Genomic DNA, 20,235 nt, shown 5'->3' with positions numbered 1-20,235 from the left:
CCATCTTTGTTTCTCTACATAGGCTTACAAGAAACCCTCAGAAGACTTTATACTATTAAGAATTAGAGAGTATTTTTGTTTCTAGAAAGCAATAAAAATTTGGGCTTTAAAAAGAGGTGCTTACTTGGTTTAGGACCCTTAGCAATATCACACACTTAAACATGGCTGGCTCAATCTTCTCTCTGTACAATGTGTGGAAAAAAAATAGGGTCATTCACAGAGAAATTTAGAGCTCTGGTGCCTTAAAATACCTCCTGAAAAACCTGTTCTCCTATTAAGAGAGCATGAGAGGACAGACTAAGTGACTAACCGTGGGCCACGATACTTCTCCCCATTAAAGCCCTCACCTCTAAAATTATCTGAGGGCCCTCTCATTTTTGCAGGAGGTATGAAGATTTGAAATGAGAACAACCAATAATGTAGGCTTTTTTCAAGAATGTATACATTTTTGAAAAATAATTCATGTGTTTCAGGTTATGGAAAAATGTAAGAGAGCCATGCCCTGAAAAGTTCACTCACTTTTGGGGTGCCAATACAGTTACCCAAACTGGAGGTAACCTCTTTAGAAATTGCAATCAAAGTAAAGATCAGATTCTTGTCTCCATAAGTAGACTACTATGTAGGAATTCTAAGAGTTAATCCACTAAATCCATGGAATACTGGTAAAATCATGCTAACTTGTCTAAAGCTGAAGTTTCCCAAATTATTTTCATGTTTTATAGAAGATCAAATGAAAAGCACCTTTCACATTTGACCTAGGCTAGTTGTGTCTATTTCTCAACACGGACCTACCCAAGAAAAGCAGCAGCAGAGGCATCGTATAAAGAATGCTCATAACAGCAGCATGCCACTTTTAAAGCTAAAAAATGGGGGTAGCAAGGAATTGTACTTTTGGGGGTGTCTGATCGCTTCAGACAGACTAATCCATAATTCAACATTGGGTTTTCCTGAAGCTCAAACCATAAGTTTCTCTACAAGGGAAAAAGAGGAATGGGCAGTAGAACAATGCACAGCACATACAGTTGTTTCCAGTTAGCTAAGGTTTGCTTCTAATGGAACACAACATTCTTTTGTTTCTGAATTTTCATTCTATCTTTCAAGTCTTGTTTCTGGGCTATGCACGATTGCCAAATAAAGCCCTGAAAATATTCATCTATTTAATTTATATGAGTGGTCTAGAGAGCTATATTTGTTATCTACATGACAGTTCTGCAGGACAAGCAAGCAAAATAATGATTTGTATCATTACAGTCCTGTATTTTAAGAAAGAGATTCTAGACAGACATTTTGTGTTGCTGTTTTTTATTGTAATTCAGTCTCAAAACCTCTTCAAAAGTAAAGCAGTAGATGGACTGAATCACCAGACTCAATATTCTCCACCGTTGCAATTTCAGCCATGAAATATTGCCTACTTCAGACACAACAGAAAGTGAAAACTAGTCTTTCCACTATTCAAATTTCTTCCCCGCCCCCCCCCCCCCCCCCCCCATTTTGAAGCTGCCAATCCATAAGGGCACAGAGGTTCAAAATGCTAGTCTTGCCCTTCAGATACCAGCCACTTGGGAGCAACTCACTTCTGGCTCTTAGTTTTATTGATATATATGCTGACTTCTAAGAGCTAAAGGTAAAGGAAAATGTTAGTGCAAGCACAGATATTAATCTTAGGCTTCTTGCACTGCAGTCTTCTTCAGACTCTCCTCCTTGGCGCTTTGAAAAGAATCGCTTGTATGAGTTATAGTAACTCACATGTACAACACATACTATGTATATATGAGAATGGTTCCTTGAGGCATAACTGTTAAAGTTGACATTTTGAGTCCTGTTACCATACTTTCACATAATTTGTGGGGGTTTGGTTTTTTGTTTTTGTGGGTTTTGGCTTTTTTTTTTTTTTTAAGGTGTTTATCTTCTGTTATGAATAGAAAGATCTGGGTCAAATATATGACAAAGAAGAAGCTATTTTCAACAGAAAAGTTGTCATTTTCTCTCATGAAATGGTAGCATTTTACAATTTTGAAATCCTGCATCATCTTGACCTCTAAAATACAGACTTCTGCTATCCCTTGTCCTCCTGATAGTAACTTTGTTTTAAAAATAGCAAGAACATAAGACTTGAGGAGATAAAGCCACCACTTAGCACTGGCGCTCTCCCCTCCCTCCATATATGTCTGCACATCAGACTTGCTGCTTTGATTAATGAGTATGTTGGCTTCACAACTCTGTTGCAGAAGGCAACATTGCATAAGCCAGGAAATCTGACTTACTGCCCTGGCACCCTACAAATCCACTGCCAAAATACATTTTAGTTATGGAGCCAACACATAGATACCAGACCTACGAGCAGCAAGGAACCTCCCCACTCTCAGCTGTGACTGGAAATACTGTCACAAAGCATGGAGACAGAGCCAGTGAAGAGAGCAGGAAGATGAGGAAAAAAAGCAAAGTGCTTTAAAAACACATAATGTAAAAATGGCTACCATTTATTGAATTCCCTTTGCTCCCAAAGAGCTTTCAGTTCTGTCTTCCTATTTAGAGGCAAATTACATGAAATACCACAGGTGTAAAACAGGTCCTCCTCTGCCTTCCAGATAGTCATATCTAAATAATCACCACTGATAATGCTGTAAAGATACACAAAAAATAACAGCCCACTCTTCCCTCCAGTTTCAGGAGTTTGTAGGGCTCCCTAATTACTCCAGCTTCACCAGACTGTTACTGTGAAAGGCTACTCGGATCTGTACCATCCTTTTTATAAGTTTGTCCTTTGCACAGTCCCTGTTGACAACATGGAAACAGACCTACGGTGAGCTAGACTTACGCTATCATTGATTCAACAGCAGTCTAGAAAATAAATAACATGTATGCAATTGCAGGGAATATGCAACTACTGTATGACCAAGCTGGGGGGTGGGGGTATATTTTAGCCACATTTCTTGACAAATGATGGACAGCTCCTGAAACTGAAAGCAATAGGTTTCTAGTCCTAGGGGTATTGCCTTCAAATATGTCTATGTTCTCAGGGTAGATCAGTTTTCCCTGCTGCAGGCATCCTGCTGAGAGGTGAGGTCCCAAGCAAAACACAGGAATCTGACTGCAAGCCTTTGAGGTGGCAGGAGCCAAGGGAGGTTCAAAGACAAGGCTGGCTGGTGGGCAGCACCTCCGAGTATTGCAGAGGTTAGAGGTTAGTAAAGCAGGAGCCACTGGCCAATAAAACAGTGTTTGGAGAGCCCACTCTACAGATAAATTGGGGATCTGTTTACACCTTTCCCAGCTTTCTGAGTTACACACACTGATGCTTCCCACTGTGATCTTGTCCTATGTCCACCAGTATCTCCCCTCCTCAGCAGCTGCCTTGCTTTCTGCCGGTTGGCTTTATAACATTGGCTAAAGGATGCTTGGAAACTTTTAATCAGCATCCAGCATAAAAAATAAATAAATAAAAGCACAACTGCTTTTATTTGTGTCAACTGCTGCAACAAGATCTGTCTTGTTTGAGATTTCCCATGACTGCTGTACTAATGCTGGGAGAATAGAAGCTTAAATTCCCTTGATTAGAGAAGCTAAACACAAAGCTAGCTCAGTGCCAATCACACACATGAAAGGACAGCTTTTTGAAGCAAGCAAAAAAAAAAATCTAGGTAGAGTTACCACCATATTACAGCAGTCAAAAATCAGTACATACCTCAATTTCAGAGCTTAAGCTCTGTATCAGGAAGGACTTGCCCTTTTGATGAAGACGTGTTTTGCTCAATTTCCTGTAAGCTGTATAGTTCTATTTTATATAAGCATAAACATACCCATACCCCCATACACACAGTTCTCAACATTGGACAACTTTAACCACAGACATTACTGCCATCATTGCTTGAATACAGATATATTTTACTGACTTCTGCAAGGACAAAAGCTGAAGGACTGGCAGTCATGGGGTTTTTTTGCCCCATATCTACAGCAAAAATTCAGTTTAGGACATGGTGCTGTTTTCTTCCTTCACACCTTAAAAATAACTGATCTTAGCTCAAGCTATGTAAAAACACCTCATTCTTCATGTCTCAAATTATGCATGGTTGTAAACTGTCTGATGAAATAGATAAGGTGATTAATAACTGTTGGTTGTGATAATACTGCATGGTGGTCATGCTGCAATAGAACAAGATTGAAAATAATTTTACATGGACAAAATAATTGATAGATATCAGAATTACTTATTTCTTCTTGGCAAACATCTGAAATAGCATGCTAAAGAGGAATATTCTTTGCTGGATGAAGCTGGATTCTGTAAAAAAGAGAAGTAATCGCCAAGATAAACATTAAAGCTTACTACAGAAGTCCTTGCTACCCCAAAAAAGATGGAAAGTATGCCACCAATCAGCATTTGCCTCTTTATTCTATATTAATCTTTTGCTTCAACTGAATGATTAGAAATGTGAGCAAGGAATTGTTTTCCCTTTCCCCTCCATACATAACGCCTCTGCAATAGATGGAACTCACGTCTCAGGAGATTTCTGAAGCACTGGCTACTAACACAGGTAGCAACAGATCAGAAACAAAACAAGTGGTGCAAGGAAGAGCACAGAGCCTGGGCTTGGTGCTGCTAGCTTACAGAAGCGTTTCAGACAGTTGATTAATGGGCGTTGCATTCACGCTCAGGCTTAACCTAATCACCAGATTCAGGATAGGAACGTTTTCCCCAATGCCTCAAAAGACACCACTGATATTTTTTGCTTTTTTTTTGCTACAGTGTTGGGAAACATTTTATAGTAGACTGTGCTGTGTGGGAGAACCAAGATGAAGTATTCTGCGGACCCCCTGGGACCAGAATTCCATTACCAGTTGCAGGAAACTATTTCTTAAGCTTAACTGTAATCTAACAACTTCTATCTGTGATTCCCTACTCCACTACTATAACCTGGAATATGCACACTCTCTATAATCCTCCTCTCCAGAGCATCTGTACAGATTTAAGCCACTACCAGGACAGAATCTATGTGTTCAAAACCAACTAATGCCAGGTGACATTTTCATTTCTAAAGAGCATTCAAAATTGTCAGCTAATGGGAAAAGGTAAGGGAAAAAAATAAAATAAAATAAGAGGGGCATAGCTAAAAGGAAGGAGCCAATCCTCACATACAAGTTAGACCATCTGCGAGCCAAAGGGCATTACAGTATCCTAGCCCAGCCCGCTTTACTATTGGTAACAAAGATACCTATATACAGGAAAATTATGCATCTACGAAACTGTTAGATAAATCTGCACAATTTACAAAAGATTAAAGGAAAAGCCATCTAATGTTTCTACAGAACATGTGAAAACTTTGTAACTTAACAGCCAAACATCTGTACTATGTTGTAACGTACATTTAGTCATTAAAACAGTATCCAAGACTTCTAAAATCCATTACTGATATTATGATTTGACCTTGTACAAGTTATTTATGCCTCAATCCATTCATCAGTAAAATGGATACAAGACTGAGGTGTATTTACTGCTAGTATTTAATATATTCACATATAAATTACTACAGTAATGCAGTGTACTTACACTATCTAGGTAAATTCTAAAGTTGCAACTTTCAAAAATGAAGGGCTAAGCGGAGCAAGTGAATTTGATAAAGAAATGTGATGTGATACAGACTAAACAGCAGCAGAGGGAGAGCACAGAGTAACAAAGAATGAGTGACACACCGGGAGAAACGCTTAATCATCCATTTATCTGCAACTAACTGCTTCATATGCATGACAAAGAACATTTCCAAATATTCTTTCAAAAAGTACATGCCTTTCCAGTTTTCAGATCATCTCAGTTTATCTGCAGTCTATCTAAGCTATGTATACCAATCTGCAAAGGGTAAGTACCAGAAGTCCACGTTGCAACAACATACAGACTTCTAAAATACAGGCTCTTAAAATCTAATCTTAAAACCCCCAAAATAATATTGTCTTAAAATAGCACGATTTCCCTTTTACAGCTGGAAGTTTAACCTTTTGTTGTTTAGAGGCTGCAAACCTAGATACAAAGGCAGCACAACTGCATCCATAAAAATTATTAATTGAGGTGCTGATTGTTCTCAAATTTCTGAGCTCTTTCTAAGAGATGCCATGAAGACCACTCCGTAATACAAGCAGCACGAAAACAGTTTTCTTCATTCTGGAAGGCAACATGGCAGGACAGACAACAGGGGGAAAAAAAATATCTAGGACAAGGACAGTCTCTGCAACGAATGAAGAGGGGAGGAGGGAGCAATGAAAGTCTCATATATAAATGCCAAGGATTCTACAACTCCCATGGTGATCCTGGCAGCAAGCCAGGAAAAAGTTTTCTCTTTCTTTGCTGTTTGCAGCAACAAATCTTTCCTCTGGGGGAGGGGTGAGAGGGCTGGAACTAACTTCACTGCATCTGATAAGATGGCAAATTGTCCAGGCCTGACATTTATGGGGGACCCAGAGCTCCGCTGAATCACTCTGGGAGGATTAAAGCAGGGTTAGCCTCTCCAATCACACTCCTTAAAATGCTACAAATGGTAGACAGATGAAAGTTCATTTAAATTTGATAATGATGGGTCTAAAGAACCCCAAGACAGAAGCTGTCCCCTGTCAGGGTAAGAACTGCAGCTGGAAGTTGAATATTCTCATGAAAAAGACTTGTAAAATTCTAACTACTCTCCATGAGCTTCCAGTGTCCAGATATTGAAATGAAGTTCTGTTTAATTGGCTAATAAGAACTAAATCCATCTCCTATGTGAGCTGCACCACCCACTGGAACACCCCCCACCCCACCATTTGCTTTAACTCTATCCAGGACCCTTTCACTGTAAGAATGGGATGTTTCACACGCCTGCAGTGATTGCCTGGAGCCAGCAGAAAGGCTCATATAGCTGTCAGCAAGCTGATAAGAGTTGAAATTACTCTACAGAGCCCTCTTTAAAGAAGAGCCAAAGAAGCACATTAAATGAAAGGGAGGAGGGGTCAGAAGAGCCAGCCACTCATGTTGTTTTAACGTGGCACTAAAACAAGTCATTGATTTATGCATGTGTCTTCAGCTCTGTTTGACCTGGAGTCTGAATTTCTTCAGGTCAGAGCTGAGGCACATGAGACATGCACTAGAAAAACTACAATAGCAAGTATTCTCACTGTGGGAACAAACACTGCAAACTACGTGTTTTCTATTCAGATTTTTAAAATTGCATTTACAGCCTTTTTTAGCTTTTAATTGTCCGCACAGCTGAAAAGACAAGAGGTTGTGATTATCTAAAACTTTAGATAATAAAAAGCAAGAATGCTGTGTGGTTGCTATCTGAGAAAGTATCTTGTGGGGCCTCCAGACAATCAATTATCCATTCATACAAAGGAGGAAACTATGTATCACAGTCCATATTCTCTCACTGAAGTGTCTGGCAGCCAGTGAAGTTAAGATGCCATTTAAAAAAACACTGACGATCCCACAAGGTTATATTCCACAAGGCATTACAACACCAAGGTCTCCTGCAAACTTGAGTCCTGAAGTTGCACCACTGCAACCGCACCAGGTCTGACCAAATGACCCTCTGCTCTGTATTCTGTCTCTGACAATGCTCTGCAACAGGTACCTTAGGAACTCCCACACACAGACACAGCAAGCATAAGCCACCATGTCCCCAAAGTACTTGCCAGCTTCCAGAAGTCTGCAGCTTGGGGACTTGTAAGCCAGAGGGTGTATCTTTGCATTTATCTATGACAGATTTTCCTGCTCTGGAATTCTTCAGTCATCCTTTATGCCAATAAAAACCCTTCAACTCACACAAAATGCTGAAGCAGCGAGTCCTACAGACTACCTACTAGTTCTGAGAAAAGATCATCTCCTCCTTTATTGTTTTAGACCACATTTCCAATAACAAAAGTCCTAGGAAACATCAAATGCAATTGTATCTGACAATGTACAGCTTACCTTGTTCATGACCTTCTTATTTCATAGTTCTGTATTATATTCTTGGTCCTCATCTTATACCCAATCATTCATTTTCAAAATGAAGAGTGTTAGGCTATTTAATCACTCCTCTCATGAAACTTTTCATCACCCTTGTTCTATTATATCCTTTTCAAGATGGGAGAACCATAACTACAGACTGCATTCAGGGTGCTAACATACAACAGATTTACACAGTGGCACAGTATTTTCCATTTTGTTCTCTACCTCTTTTCTAAAAAATTCTTTATACCAATTTTTTTGAACACAACTGACAATGGAATTAACATTTTTACAGAATTATTTATTACGGCTCTAAGAACTCTTTTCCAAGTGACTGCAGCTAGCTGAGAGGCCATCACTGCCTATGAGAAGACTGTTTTAAATCACATATATACCACTTTCTTTATATACTGAATTTCATTTGCCATTTTCTCATTTGGTCATGCTGTACCTGAATTCCTTTGGCCTAAGATGCATCAGTTTCAAATAAAACTTTTCCCAAAGCAGGATCAGTCATAAGGTGTTTTTATATCACTGTTAGCTTGAGCTGCCAATTTTCCCTTAAAAAGCCAGGCCATTCTGGGGTGCTTACTTTCTACACAGCCATCTAATTTTATGGAATCTCTTATCTCCAGCATTTCCACCTCTTTGTAAGTTTGGTTGAAATTGGGCAGTAACAGAAATTAGAAATCAGCATGCACATTGTATTTGATCATACCCTTATTACCATAGGAAACCAGGACAAAAAGAATTCCTGCACTCAAGAACACTAGCTCTTCAATCTTGTACCATTAGAGTGCAGTGTCATCTACTCTGGTTCCAGACTAGATATTGATTCAAAAGTTTTACTTTTTGTGAGGTGGGAAGTGTTAGAAGTTCAAAAACGGAACAGGCACACAAAGCCTTTATTTGAAAATAAACTCCTTACCTAAAATACATTCAGTGAGAAAGAATGCCTAAATAAACAGAGGAATAACTCTTCTCTTTCCATTGCATAGTACTTTCATATTTTGGGTCTATGCCTTAAGGAGCCTATCTCTGTTAAAAGATTTCCAAGTATGTTGATATTTAGTGAGGAAAAACATTTACAAAATATCTATATATTTAGATAGATTCATCTCACAAAAAGAAGGGAGAAAAGGCACAGAGGCTCAGATATAAGTTGAGGAAAACTTTCATATAAGTTAAAGACATTTACGTATCAACTACAGTGGTGAAACACTTTTCTAGAAATTAACAGGCTTTCAAAGTAGATGTTAGAAAAACTCTTGAGACAGAAACCATACAAGGCATGGCATGGGATAAACAGATACCAGCAAAGTTTTGTTTTATTTTTTTTTCCTTTACCTATTTCACTCTTCCTCAAGAGCAAAACAAAATTTCAAATTTCACATTTCACTCTCTGTCACACAGGTCTATTACATTTACTTCTGTTTCTTGCCCCTCCAATTTTAGAACTCTGCTATTACCTGAGTGCTGGTTTGTGGTACAGAGAAAATGAAAGCATAAGGATGCAGCACCAAGTCTGCTGGATTAGCAGCAGTGCAGCTGAGCTGCTTATCGATTTGCCTCTGGGCACTTCTGCCTGTGTTTCAGACTCCATATGGAAGTATTTTGAGAGGGGGATGGTTCAAAGAAGCTTCAAAGAAAATGAGAATGACAACATTACTGTAGAAAACGGACAAGACAGCAATCCCAGGGATGCAGATATTCATCCAGACTGCTATTAATTTTAGCAGCTCAACTAGCAGAGACTCTTTTTGATGGTCAGTATGTTGGAGTTTGTAAGAGCTATCATATGGTACTCTCCAGTTCTCACAGACATAGGCTGTACGTGTAGTATTGAAAATAAGTTAACAATTTTTCACAACAGTATAGACTAAGCTATGAGGACAGAAACTATTTCCTTCTTTGAGGAAAGTCAGGAAACTGAACCACGAACAATGTAGGGCAAAATGTTCTGCAAGTTTGAACAGTAAGTGTAAGTTACTATGGCTAATCTCTAGAGATCTCAGCACAATCAGGTATAATGCAGGACAGTTAGAAATTAATTCTGATTTCCCACACTCCAGCTCTGCCTAAACCAATAAATCTCTTTCCTGGTTTATACCATGTACTGTCTGAAAAAACAACTGAGCAAAATGAAGTTGTATTATAGGAAATCACAGCACAGGTCATACCAGCCATAGATCCTAGGAGATGATGACTCCAAAACTAAAGCACCTGTATTTCATCCTCTTCATGAAGTATTGTGTGATGCTCACGATCAGCATACAAACTATAAGAAAATATTTCCAAATATGGGTTCATATATATTTTTAATGGGATGATTTCCCTTTAAAAGCCGCCTTCTCTTCTCCAGCTGATGTATGGCTACAAGTATTTCCAAAAACAAAGCAAAAACTAAGCATAAATAAAATTTTATTCATGAAAAGCAGACAATCTCTTCCAACTTGAAAAAAAATTTATATGTATGTTTGTGTATATGTATATATTTCAACCTTGATCCATGATCTCCAGAGAATCAACTGCTATAAAATACTACAAAAAGAGTACCTAATCAAAGAAAACTGGCAAGCTAACATTTACAATAACAAGTTTTTTAATTATGAGGTTTTCCAACTAAGGATAAAAATGTCATAATTAAGACAACCACTGAAACCAAAGCGGTTGGACAGCAAGGCTCCCACCCTACAAGGGTTATCAGACCCAGAAAGTCTGATAGGCATGATGAATGCATGCTTTATCCTACTAAAAACCAAGAGAAATTTAGAGCAAGGATTTGTTCTGTTTGGCTGAAAAGATTATGATCTCAACCACACTTATATGTCAGAACATGTCAACTAGTTTCTGAATTTACTGAAAAAAATAAGTTAGTTGGCAGGCACTGGCAAAGCATGTTTTACAAGTCTATGAAAAATGTATTGTCTGCCCTGGTGAAATTTTACGTGCAACAAAACCAGTTTTTTCAATAAAACCTAAACACATCCTAACTGCAAAGGAAACAATGAGATGCTGTATAACAATTTTTGTATCAATTTTAATAAAAGCTCTTTGAACAATCACTTTTTCCTCATTTTAACATCAGTTGTAGACCAATCTTTTTGTAACATATCAAACTCCAAGTGCTTCTCAATGTAAAAACAAGAAAGAACATGACCATTGTAAACTACCTACCTTTGTTTCCACCTTGATACAAACAATGCTTGGTAAAAATTAAAATGGACTGGAAAAACCCAAACATACTGCAAGACTAGCTTCAGTCAGTCCCCTTCCACTTGACAAAAAATAAATATCAAAATATTGTGTATCAAGCATTATTAACCCTTGAAGTTGAAGCAGCAAAATAAAGTAGTTTAAATATTGTTGAGAAATATGGGTTACTTGCAAAACCAGAATATTTTGAAGTTTTCATTGTCCTTCCATGGCTAATCAGAATAATCAGCTGCTATAGATCACATCTGAAAACATATATAAATCACTCCAGTTCATCTGCACATTCATTCTATAAACAAGTATTAGTTCAGTTTCCTTTTAGGAATTCCTTGCCTGTCAAACAAATGAGAGCACTTATGATAAATTCACTCTGCTTCTGAACTGCCCTTAGCACCAGCTTCCTCAAAAGGTTAATTCCAACTTCAAATTCTTTCTTCTATCACCGCTTTAGCCTTATTTTGTAAATATTTATTCATTAATTCCTGTATATTGTTGCTGCAGTGAAGATAATGAAAAAAACTGGGAAGACATTTTGTCTAGCCAAAAACTCCTAAGATACTTTCCCAAACCATTTAGATCAAAAGAAGCAAGGAAAGGGTGCAACTGCTCCCTACTGTGAGACTGATGATGAGGAAGGATACAAAAATCTGTAGCACAGGTGGAATATTAGTGCATATTTATTAATGAGGAAAAGCAATCAGGTTACTGACTGTCCACATGGTATCAGTCAATAAGTTCTTTTTCACCACATCAGGTAGCTAGAACATAGAAGCATGTATCAGCAGAAGAATTTCACGGATACTTACATTAGGACTTGACCTTGTAAGTAAGGTTGACAGGATGTGAAATGGATAGATAAGATGTTTAAGTAACCTCAATATGCAGACAGAAATAAATTCTCAAAGACAAGAGAAAAAGGGCTCGTGATTTCATTTTGATGCTCTTAATAGCAAAATACACGACTATATCCTCAGAAAAAGTATCACGATGTGAGAGAAAGCTTTAGAAAAACATGCTTCCCACCGTCAGTCAATAGAATCACAGTTTCCAATACGTTCAGTGATGCTTTGAACCCAGTGGCAATGACTACCGCAAACCATTTATAACCCAACAAAATTCAGACACAGACTAGAATTACATTCTGGGTATTAAAATATCTTCTATTTTAACTTAATTTTATGGAGTTACAGATAACAGAGATAACGTATAGATAATCTGAATTGAGGGGATTGTTCTCGGTATGCTTCATTGGAATGTTTAGGCTTTTTTAGTTTGTTTCTTTGGGCTGGTTTGTTGTTGTTTGGTGTTGTTTTTTTTTACATACTAGTGTTGTTTCCTGACTTCACACATTAAAATCACTGTTTAAGCTGTTTACAATGTCAAGTGCATTCTCCACAGAAAGACAACACTATCCTGAAATGATTATTTTATAATATTAGTAAAATGGACAAGAAAATCAATGCACACTTTAACAGACTATTAATGTCAGTTTTAAAGCTTTATTAGCCAAAACTCCCTAGTGTTAACGTCTCTTCATTCACGTCAGAGAAAAAAAGAAAATAAAGCAAAATTATGTTTCTAGGAGCTGTAACAGTAAAGCTACTTTTTTCAGCTGCCATCCCCGGTGGCAACTGGTTTTGCCAATGGGCCCGAGCAAAAAAGTTCATTTGTGTGAAGGCGCTAAAGAGAAAGGAGACCTCTGATGGCCGCTGTAATACTTGCAGATTCTCTGTACAGAGAATGAAGTGAAGCTGGCAACAGAATTCCTGTATGAAAAGGTATTTACTGCTAAATTTGAGAGTCTCTTCTCCACACATATCCAGTATTAATACACTGTGGAGCTTTTAACACTGTCTAGGTAGAAGTAACTAGAGCGTTGTAGGCTACACCCCGAAAAACGGTGCCTTGGGTCATTTTTCACAAGGACCATACAAAAGATGACTGTCACTAAAGTTGGGTAAGGGAGTTTCAGAAACATGTCTTCACAATTCTTGCAGATATCTGACCACAGAAATCCCATGCATCTTTAAAAGTCAGCTGAGATGAGATAGTTTTTCCCTACATACCCAGCTTTTGCTTTCTCTATGCCTCAGTTCCTCATTGGGATAAACAATAAGAACATTATCTCCCTACCTCGTAACAATATATGCTCAAGTACAACAAGGTGACAAGAATGAAAGGTCCTAGGTACAAGTTTCCCATATAGCACAACGCCTTCTTCGCAGGCCCAAAAATGTTCATCTATATATTCCAGCCACCAAAAGAACAACATGGTTGAATCCCATCCCTGAATCTGACAATAAAACTCTTCACACTTCATGAAAATCCTCACACAGCTAACAGTCCTCAGCTTACACTTCATGTGCAAGCTGTACAATTAAAGCAACTGATGATGATATTGTCCATAATGGCAAAGCTAATAAATATGAATTTCTATCAACTGGAGTAAACTAGAAGAGGTTTCCTTTTGACTATATACCCAGCCAACAGAGACTTCATTCACAAGTTTGGACAGATCGTGATCTCAGCTCTTCCAGTCACCAAATAAGTAAAATTTCCCTCTCAGAGGAACTGTCAACTTAGTTAAAAGTATTTTGGACTTAATGCTTCCCTCACATTTTCAGGCATTAAAATTCATCTACAAACCAAAGCTTCTCTTGAGATACAGACTCTTGAACTTCTTTAATAAAATGTAAGTAACATGTAGAAAAAAAGGGAAAAAAAATATACACTGTGATTTCATCAGAAATACGTTAATATATAAGAGTAGGCAGTACACCTGCATTCAGGGACAGCTTCCATCCCAGGGTGCGTTAAGAACACACAGGGGGCACAAGAAAAAGGGAAATTAATGAAAGAGGAGTTTGATAGGAACTGGCCATCTCCACTCACAGCAAATACCACACAATCTTTACATGAAAAAGCAGATAGTTAAAAACCTCAATTTCACATTTCAGGAGATTTGCCGCAACCCAGGATGGGGAGGCATTGACCACTGATGATGCTAAAGAACCTATATTACACAACAGCAGGTACATTAACATAGTAGGTTGGAGAAAATCCATCCCGAGTAACTGAACTCTGTCTACTGAAGGGTTCTTCTGCAATCTCAATCATATGCAATACTCTTAACTTCCTGACCTGATGGGTAATGTAGTACTGATCAACAGGTGCTGTTCAACACATTTAGCTGCACCAGTGATGGGTAGACACACAACATTGAAAAGAAAGTAGATGGTCAAATAATCAAAATATTAACATGAGAGTACTTCTGCATGCCAACAGATTTCATAGTAAGGCAGGTGTATGAACATACACTGCAACCATAAATAACGGAAAATAAAGACAGTGCGTTATTTTACCTGTCTTTGCATCTCTTCAATTTGTCGCTGGGGGACACTTTGCAGAATACTGTACATTTCAGGCATCTTTTCTTCAGGGATAACAACAGAGGCCCTATAAGAAACAAAACAAGTGGTAAGACAAGAAGAAATGTCTTAAAAGATGTGAGCTGCTTTTCCAACCCAAATCTTACCCTATTCTACTAAGGCACATTCAGCAGATATTAGCAGAAACAAGCAGTCTTCTCTCAATGTAATTAATTAATTCTGCAGCAGTTCTTTCACAACACTAGCCTGTCTGCCCACAGATAATGCCACAAAAGTCTGTGGACTGATCCATACAAACAATTCAATAAATATGGTAGGGACAGAGACCAGAAATCCTGAATTCTCTTCTCTGGATTCCCACTGACTTGCTGTCAGCTGAGATTTTTGGAGTGACCAAGCACTAATAGCATATACAGTGCAATGTATAAAAACGAGTAATCTTTGTACATATTATCCCAAGATCACGTAACTGGGCATACTGTATGCATGGAAAAATAATCTAAGCTCTTAATACAGTGTATTCAGCTACAAAATAATTATGCCTTTCAGTCTCAGATGAACTTAGGAATCATGATACAATATAAAGAATTTAACATTTACATGATGCAATTTTTAGTATATATTTTCCTTAAAAGAGCTTGAATGCAGACCAGTCCTCACTGAATTCAAGCACAAGATAATAAAGCAAGTCCCTTTTAGAAAAAATACAATTGGCTACAGGATAATCAAATGTTTTGTCATCTCTGCTTCATTTGTTTTCCTCTCTTATTTTTGATGCATAATATATCAAAGGCAAAGACTGCACGTATCATAGTCTGTATTCTATTCCCTGTAACCCCCAGTACACTTGACTGATCACACAGATTTTATTCAAATCACTGAATGCAATGAAGTCTCTTATGCAGTGGTCTGATGTACAACAGTGAGAGTACAGACCTCTTCCAGTCCAGAACCTCAGAGAAAGGTAAAATGTAGGAATCAGCAATGATGACTGGGACACAACCAGCTTGAAGAACATCACTTAGCACAGCCTGTCCCAGACGGGCTCCACGTAGAACTACACAAAACGTAGACTCCTGTCAACAAATGGTATCCAAGGCACAGATGAGGGGAAAAAAAGGAAATGTTACGTTTGTATTACTTGTGTAAGTATATATGCATTATGCTTTCCTGCCCTCCCCCTCACAAAAAAAACAAGTCAAAAGGAAAACAGGCTTGTTCTGTGCAACCAGTGTTTCCTGCATTATTAGCTAGTTTGAAATAATTACCCAACTTTATCTTCTACAAGCTCAAAAATGTCTTAAATGGAGAGATGACAAATCAGCTAATAGGACTATGCTTTATTTTAATGACCGAACTTCAGATTTCTAATTGAGAAAATTCATGGGGAAGACTAAATTAAACATTTCGAAAGTTTGGCATAACAAGATGAGCAACAGCCAACATGAACTAATTGAGTACAAACTGTACGTAGCCAATCTAATTTTCTTAGCAATCCAGCTCTACAGACAGCAGTGAAGTAAGAGATTTCAAATCTCAACTTTAAAAGGCATTTGCCATCTTCGATAGCATTTTCATAGGCAAATTAAGAAAACATGGGCTTCATAAAGCCCTCATAGGCTTTATAGCTACATAAGTTATAGATACAGAACTCTAAGTATAAAGCAGTTAGCAGTGGCTCACAGGTAAAACAGTGATGGGCCAAATAATCCTTCCTAGGTGCAACAGTATTCAATGTGTCCCTTGGTTACCCGAGTAGCAGAATTAAGACCATACCTACTAGATCTGACAATATCTATGATCTTACAGGATTAGCAAGCATAATGGATAATGGAATTAGAGTTTGACATTATATGGATAAATTGACTAAAAAATATATCAATACATACAGGGCTCAACACTTAGATAAAAATAAACAACTGCACAAATATAAAGCATGAAGTAATTGCCTAGGTTTTGCATTTTGCAGAAAAGAACATTTCCTACAAAAGAACACGAAAAGAAAGGGTATTCATATGTCAGCAATGTTTTTCTGTTGAAAAAACAAAACGCTACACCCACAGGTTGTATTAGAATGCAAAAAGAAGTACAATCTATGACATGTGAAGTAATTGCTCTTCTCAGTAATAAAAGACCTCAGACAGAGAAGTGTGTTCAGTCTTGGGCAATGCACTTTCAGGAGAAAAAAAAAAAAAAAAAAGGATGATTACTTACCTTGAAAGTATGATCTACAAGGAAAGACTGACTATATCAATATTATGTATTCTGAAGGGGTGAGGGCAGGAGGAAGATGGCTAAAGGGAACTTAAAAGATATAAAAAAATTTGCAAAAGGGAAGAACATAATCTACTCACATGTCCACAACACACAAGGCAAAAAGCCATGAGTTTAAACTGCAACAGAGAAGATTTCCTGACTATGCTGCACTCACCCTGTAAACAGGGACTTTAGATCTCACTGCCACTGAGGAATCTTGCTACAGATTCAAGATCACAAAATAAATGCTTGTAGAGTTCAACTACACAAACAAGGAAAAATCCCAAGTCCTAAGAAAAAAATTATAAAGTTGATACAGAGGCTCCCACAGATAAGAAAACATCTTTCCAGCTTGTGTTCTGTGGCCTGAGGAAAAGGAGCCAGGAGGCTCAGCAGGGCAGCAAAACATCAAAATGGAACTAGAAAATACAAGGCGGTTTTCTGGCTCTTCGCTGGTTTCTTAATGCAATTGTAAGACCTGCATTCATGCCCATAGAGTACTAGAAGTCTTGAAAACCTCATCCAAGAGAGGACTGGAAACAGGAAGCATTAGAAACCCAGAAGCCCGAGAGCCTGTCTAGTAAGAAGTCTGTAAAGGCAGCACTGGAAAGGATGAACTGTCATTGCAGTCCCCCTTCCCCCACTCTCAGAGAAGAGGAGAAGGAAAAGAAGGGTGCGGAAATGGAAGAAGCTGAGAGAACGAGCACACCTTTTAACACTGACTCACTAGATCACACAGCAGCAGGTGTAAGAGACTCTAGTAAGGTCTGGGAGAGGAAAAAAACAAAACTCCAGATGTGGACACACATGCTCATCTGCCCAGATAACCATTTTTCCTGTCTAGACAAAGGTTACTATAAATACATCCCCTCGCATCACCACTGTTATCAGCCAGACATTCCAAAGGGAGATGCAGGGCTCTGCAAAGGAAAGTATTTTAACAATCTCGGCATGTGCCAGCCCTCTTCTGAGTTATAAAATCATATATAGCAAGATATAGATACAGGTTCCCTGACTTGCACTCCTCGAGCAATCCAGTCTGTATTTACAGAAATAAAGCCAATAAGTTTGGGTGGGTTTTTTTCCCTTTTGGCTGAAAGTTTAGGACTCAGGGTGACCTCTTCCTCCCTTTCCCCCTCCTCCAGAAGGAATTTTAAACATATTTCCTCCAAAACATAACAGGAGGGGTGGAAACTTTGCCTTTCCTCAGCTTGTTTGTTATTTTATCATCATTTGCTGAAGTTCAAAGACAGATTATGTGCTGGTGGCCACAGACAGAGCACAGTGGCCTATGGCATAACTCACTTCACCACACTACATGCCAAAGCACCTCCCTGTTAGTGAACTGCTAAGAGACACAGGGCTCTGAGAACGCCATCTAGTTTTATCTTCAGTGACACATCAAAAGGCCTTTGGAAGTTGGGCCAAGGCCATGAACCATATTTCACCTAGATATTTTCGTAGCTGCTTGCTGACAAGTCTTCTAGCTTAGTCTGTTATAAACCCTACAGAATTATCTGTATGGATAGCTACTAAACTGCTTACAAAAAATATAATCTGACCAACTCTCCTTAAATGTAGCACTCTCTTTTGCCCCCAAATAAATCTATGCATAAGCTCTTTAAAGTTCATTTTCATCTTCTTCCCAATTGACAAAGCCATCCCCTGTTCCAAGCTTCATCTAGCAAGGCCTGGATTGTCATATGTAAGAAAACAATTCCAAACTCATGCCTGTTGAAGGTCATTTTGCCAGTTATTCTGGAGGGTGTAGATTCCAATATTCTTCCCCAATTTTAACGTGAGCAATTTTGTCTGGCCTCCAAAAGTTTCTCCTCCCATTGCTGCTGTATTTGGCAGTATCTTCATATCATTTTTTAAGTTTACACAACATTGTCATGTGTTACTAGAAGCCCACCAGGACCAATCTTATGAAGCTGTTATACACAAGCAGTGTTTTAAAACTATAGCATAGTGCGTGTATCAGTTTGAGTTCACAGTTCTTTGCCCTCTTAAAAATAAGAGTAAAATTAAGATATAACATCCAAGCTAACATAACAAATTATGCAGTTTCAAAACACAGCCATCAGGTTAACTAAATATAAGGAAGTACGTTAGCAGGGCTAAACAGGAAGAGCTCCACAGCTGACAGTAACCAAGGGGAAGAGAAGCTTGCAGGAGAGACAGCCTTACCTGAAGCACTTGAGGATAATCAAAGACTTGATTCTTGTGACAGCGTTTGCGAACAGCAGGGACCCCATCTGACAAGTTTGTACATTTGTCTAGGATCAGCACTGATTCCCCATTTTCAGCTTGAAGAGCTTCCAACTCAGATCGGTATTCTGGGTGCAGAGCCATTTGAGATGACAGAATGAAATACCTGCGAGGACTGAAAAACCACAGCAAGGTTACCTGACAGCACTGTGAGTTTACTTCCAAGATGCTCTAGAACACACTCCCTTCCATCCTGGAAAAGCAGAGCAAGATTAACTATGTGGACACACTGCCAAGACTGTATGTTCAAACAAGGCTGGGAAGCGTAATGATGCAATATAATTAAATCTTGGACAGTAAGTGGTTCAGCATTATTTACAACTTTGAATAAATCTGCACTTGGAAAGAATGCTTATTACATTAGAATAGGCACTTGCATTATAAGCTCTGTTATAAACTGAAATAAACATTATTTAGCTACATATTAAAACAGCTTGCTACTGATGCCAGGATTGTCTGTTTTGTTTGATGCTTGTCTACTATACCAAAGTAGATAACACACGTAAAGCTGCTGCTAGTTTATTCTCCCATGTATTTTCTCATCAATTTTAACTGAAAAAAGATGCTGAACTGACAACTCTTTTTCAGCCTTGATACGGTGACAGCAGTAACAGGACAAGCTCATTTCATTAGCTGTGATTTGGCTTTCTCTCTTTTGGGCAACATAAAGGCAACATTTCCAGGACAAAGTTGAAGGTCCATTATCCCATTCACTTTCAACTCCTACCATATTCCAAAAATGTGAATATTTAAGATGTGCCTTAATACTGAAGTGTTTCAAGATGCTAATTAACTTTGGAGGTAAAACACACAGGAATACAGTCTCAAATTAAGTGCTCACTGCTTTAAAAAGTTATGCTGATATTGGAAAATAGCATGTCATACAATTGTTATACTCATTCTCATCTGCTTTGATTTCCTTTTTAAACGTGTCAGTTAAGTCAGACTGCTCTACAGCTCCCCACTGAAAGGAACACACAGCGAGCGCCTGCCCTCATGCTGCCAAAAGAACACAGGAAACATGAGGCCTGCACTTAGAATTCCAGTTCTACTCCACGTGATGCTATCTTTAATTTACAGCTCTGAAAACACATACAAAAACACACTTTATAAAGTCAGACCGCTCCTGCTGCTCTTCTCACCTCCACTCATTTTCAT

At 38.3% G+C, this 20,235-nt stretch overlaps 1 protein-coding gene across 1 annotated transcript in view; it reads right to left on the bottom strand.

The window, feature by feature from the left end:
* Window positions 1-20,235, bottom strand: part of EXT2 (exostosin glycosyltransferase 2) — an 82,168-nt gene that overhangs the window by 51,502 nt on the left and 10,431 nt on the right. The window contains exons 5-7 of the mRNA XM_056345979.1: window positions 18,997-19,192; window positions 15,487-15,626; window positions 14,524-14,617 (exon numbers count right to left, since the gene is read on the bottom strand). Of these exons, the coding sequence (XP_056201954.1) occupies window positions 14,524-14,617; window positions 15,487-15,626; window positions 18,997-19,192 (430 nt within the window). The remainder of the gene's footprint in view (window positions 1-14,523; window positions 14,618-15,486; window positions 15,627-18,996; window positions 19,193-20,235) is intronic.

The sequence above is a fragment of the Falco biarmicus genome, chromosome 7, assembly GCF_023638135.1.
Source record: "Falco biarmicus isolate bFalBia1 chromosome 7, bFalBia1.pri, whole genome shotgun sequence".
NCBI lineage: Eukaryota > Metazoa > Chordata > Aves > Falconiformes > Falconidae > Falco > Falco biarmicus.
This window is presented reverse-complemented; position numbering and strand designations above follow the sequence as displayed.